Here is a 2902-nt window from a genome sequence, read left to right as displayed (position 1 = left end):
ACACACACACACACACACACACACACAACACACACACACACACACAAAAACACACACACAACACACAACACACACACACACACATACAGACACACACACACACACACACACACACACACACACACACCACACACACACACACACACACATACATACAGACACACACACACACACACACACACACACAACACACACACACACACACACACACATACAGACACACACACACACACACACACACACAGACCACACACACACTCACACACACACACACACACACACACACACACACACACACACACACACACACACAAACAGACACACACACACACACACACACACTGCATGTAAGAGATAAGGAGACACTGAGAATAATTTAGATGATAATCACATAACAGAAATATAAGTTACTTATTTAAGTTAATTCAGTAAATAAATTTAAATATTATTAAAATAGAACCATAAAAATAGGAATAATGAAAATACAATAAAATAAATTTAATAAATTACATCTATTAGTATATATAAGATGTATTTATTATATTTGTATGAGTATTTATAAATTGCATGTGCATCATAAATCTGTTTAGTTATTTAGTTTGTATGTTTTTGGTTTAGGTTTCATTTCAAAATTTTAGTAGTATACTTTAGTATTGTTTTCTAGAAATGTTTCATTTTTAGCTTAATTTATGGTATTGTTATTTTTTTAGGTGCTACAAATATTAAATAAATACATACACAAATACACTACTGGTTTAAATCAATAATTTGCATTTAAGATTTATAATTGAAAAGTTGAATTTCTAAATGTAATAATTTTGTAATAAATTTTAAAAAATCCAATTCCAATTTTTATTTTTATTGTTAAATTAATTTTTTTAATTATTGTTAAATTAGTATTTTATTGTTAAATAAAGTTTGAATAACAAATTATATGGTTCCAAATGCAAAGGTAACTTTTAAGTGGTAATATTTGTCATTGTAAGGCCACAATTTCCTGAGTTTGACATTTTTACCTGTGAGTTAGTATTGCTTTCTAGAAATGTTTTTTTTTTCTATTTCTAATATTGTTATTATTTTTAAGTATTAAAATATTAAATACACATACATGCACACTACTGATTTAAGTTAAATAATTTGCAAGATTTGGAATTGTAAAGTTTCATTTATGAATATTAGATTAAATAGAAATGATATTAAATAAATGGTAAATAACTAAATTTGTGGTTCTAAATGCAAAGTTATTTTTAAAGTGGTAATATCGGCTCACTGCGAGTTTGATGTGATCAAGCATGTGACAGTAAAACACAAATTCACACGCAGATCTCCTCTAGCGTTCATCCCAATGATCTGTACGTGTTTCCTGTCTGAATGTGATGTGTTTCCTGTAGTGTTCGGTGAGCTGCGGTGAAGGGATCCAGCAGCGGCAGGTCATCTGCAGGCCGTCTGAAGGCAGCTCGGGACAGTGTGACGCAGACAAACCTGAGTCCGTGTCCGTCTGCAAGCTTCCTCCCTGCACAGGTCAAACAAACACCAGCACAAAAAGATGATTTCTTAAGAAATGTGTCCCTGGAGTCGCTGGGGTATATTTGTAGCAATAGCCAACAATACATTGTATGGGTCAAAATTATACATTTTTCTTTTATGCCAAAAATCATTAGGATGTTAAGTAAAGATCATGTTCCATGAAGATATTTATTAAATATCCTACCGTAAATATATCAAAACTTAATTTTTGATTAGTAACATGCATTGCTAAGAACTTCATTTGGACAACTTTAAAGATGATTTTCTCAATATTTAGATTTTTTTGCTCCCTCAGATTCCAGATTTTCAAATAGTTGTATCTCAGCCAAATATTGTCCTATCCTAACAAACCATACATCAATGGAAAGCTATTTATTCAGCTTTCAGATGATGCATACATCTCAATTTTAAAAAATTGACCCTTATGACTGTTTTTCTGGTCCAGGGTCACAATTCACCTTGTTTTCCCCTTTTGGAGTTTGACAGCTTGACAGAATTAATTTAAATGTTTGTTTTGTGCAGAAATTCGTGGCTAATTTTATATTTATTTACAAACTCATTTCAGTCATTCAAGCAGTAGCTTTATAACGTGATTCATGTGTTTCCAAACTAGTCTATCTGACACTGCAGTGACTTCCTGTTTGACAGGAAATGTGCTTTTGTGTTGTTTTCTCCTAGGAGAGCCATCTTTACCCAGTCCCACTAGAGAGTTACTGGACAAGTTGACCACTGAGGAGGAGAAACCAGCGGAAAACACTCTGGATAAAGTGTCTAGTAAGTGACTCGTCAATAGAGACACTGATGGATTATTGATCAGGCTTCTGTGTCGATTCTCTTATGTGTTCGGCCTCTCTTGTTCTCACTAAGGGTGCATTTATTTATTCAAAAATATAGTGAAAAACTGTGAAATATTATTCTAATAAAAAAAAACTTTTTCTATATGAATATCTGTTAAACTGTAATTTATTTCTGTGATGCGCAGCTGTATTTTCAGCATCATTACTCCAGTCTTCAGTGTCACATGATCTTCAGAAATCATTCTAATATGCTGATTTGCTGCTCAAGAAACATTTCTGATTATTATCAATGTTGAAAACAGTTGTGCTGTGCAATATTTTTGTGGAAACCGTGATGCATTTTATTTTTCAGAAATTAGAAATAAAAACAGACAGAGATTAAAACAAATACATACAAAATTAAATTGTTGTATTAATGTCATTAATTATTAAATTGTATTCATTTTATTATTGAAAATAATATTCATGTTATTAATTACTGAATACTTTAATGAAATGAATGAAAACAGGTAGATAGATAGATAGATAGATACATGGATGGATGGATGATAGATGGATGGATGGATGGATGGATGGAT

The 2902-nt window shown here is 31.8% G+C and overlaps 1 protein-coding gene across 1 annotated transcript in view; it reads left to right on the top strand.

The window, feature by feature from the left end:
* LOC107659651 (A disintegrin and metalloproteinase with thrombospondin motifs 14-like) overlaps positions 1–2309 on the top strand; it is a 70603-nt gene extending 68294 nt beyond the window's left edge. The window contains exons 21-22 of the mRNA XM_016448663.1: positions 1392–1521; positions 2206–2309. Of these exons, the coding sequence (XP_016304149.1) occupies positions 1392–1521; positions 2206–2309 (234 nt within the window). The remainder of the gene's footprint in view (positions 1–1391; positions 1522–2205) is intronic.
* Positions 2310–2902: the final 593 nt, after the last annotated feature.

This window comes from Sinocyclocheilus anshuiensis, unplaced genomic scaffold (genome assembly GCF_001515605.1).
Source record: "Sinocyclocheilus anshuiensis isolate Anshui unplaced genomic scaffold, SAMN03320099.WGS_v1.1 scaffold75, whole genome shotgun sequence".
Taxonomy (NCBI): domain Eukaryota; kingdom Metazoa; phylum Chordata; class Actinopteri; order Cypriniformes; family Cyprinidae; genus Sinocyclocheilus; species Sinocyclocheilus anshuiensis.
This window is presented reverse-complemented; position numbering and strand designations above follow the sequence as displayed.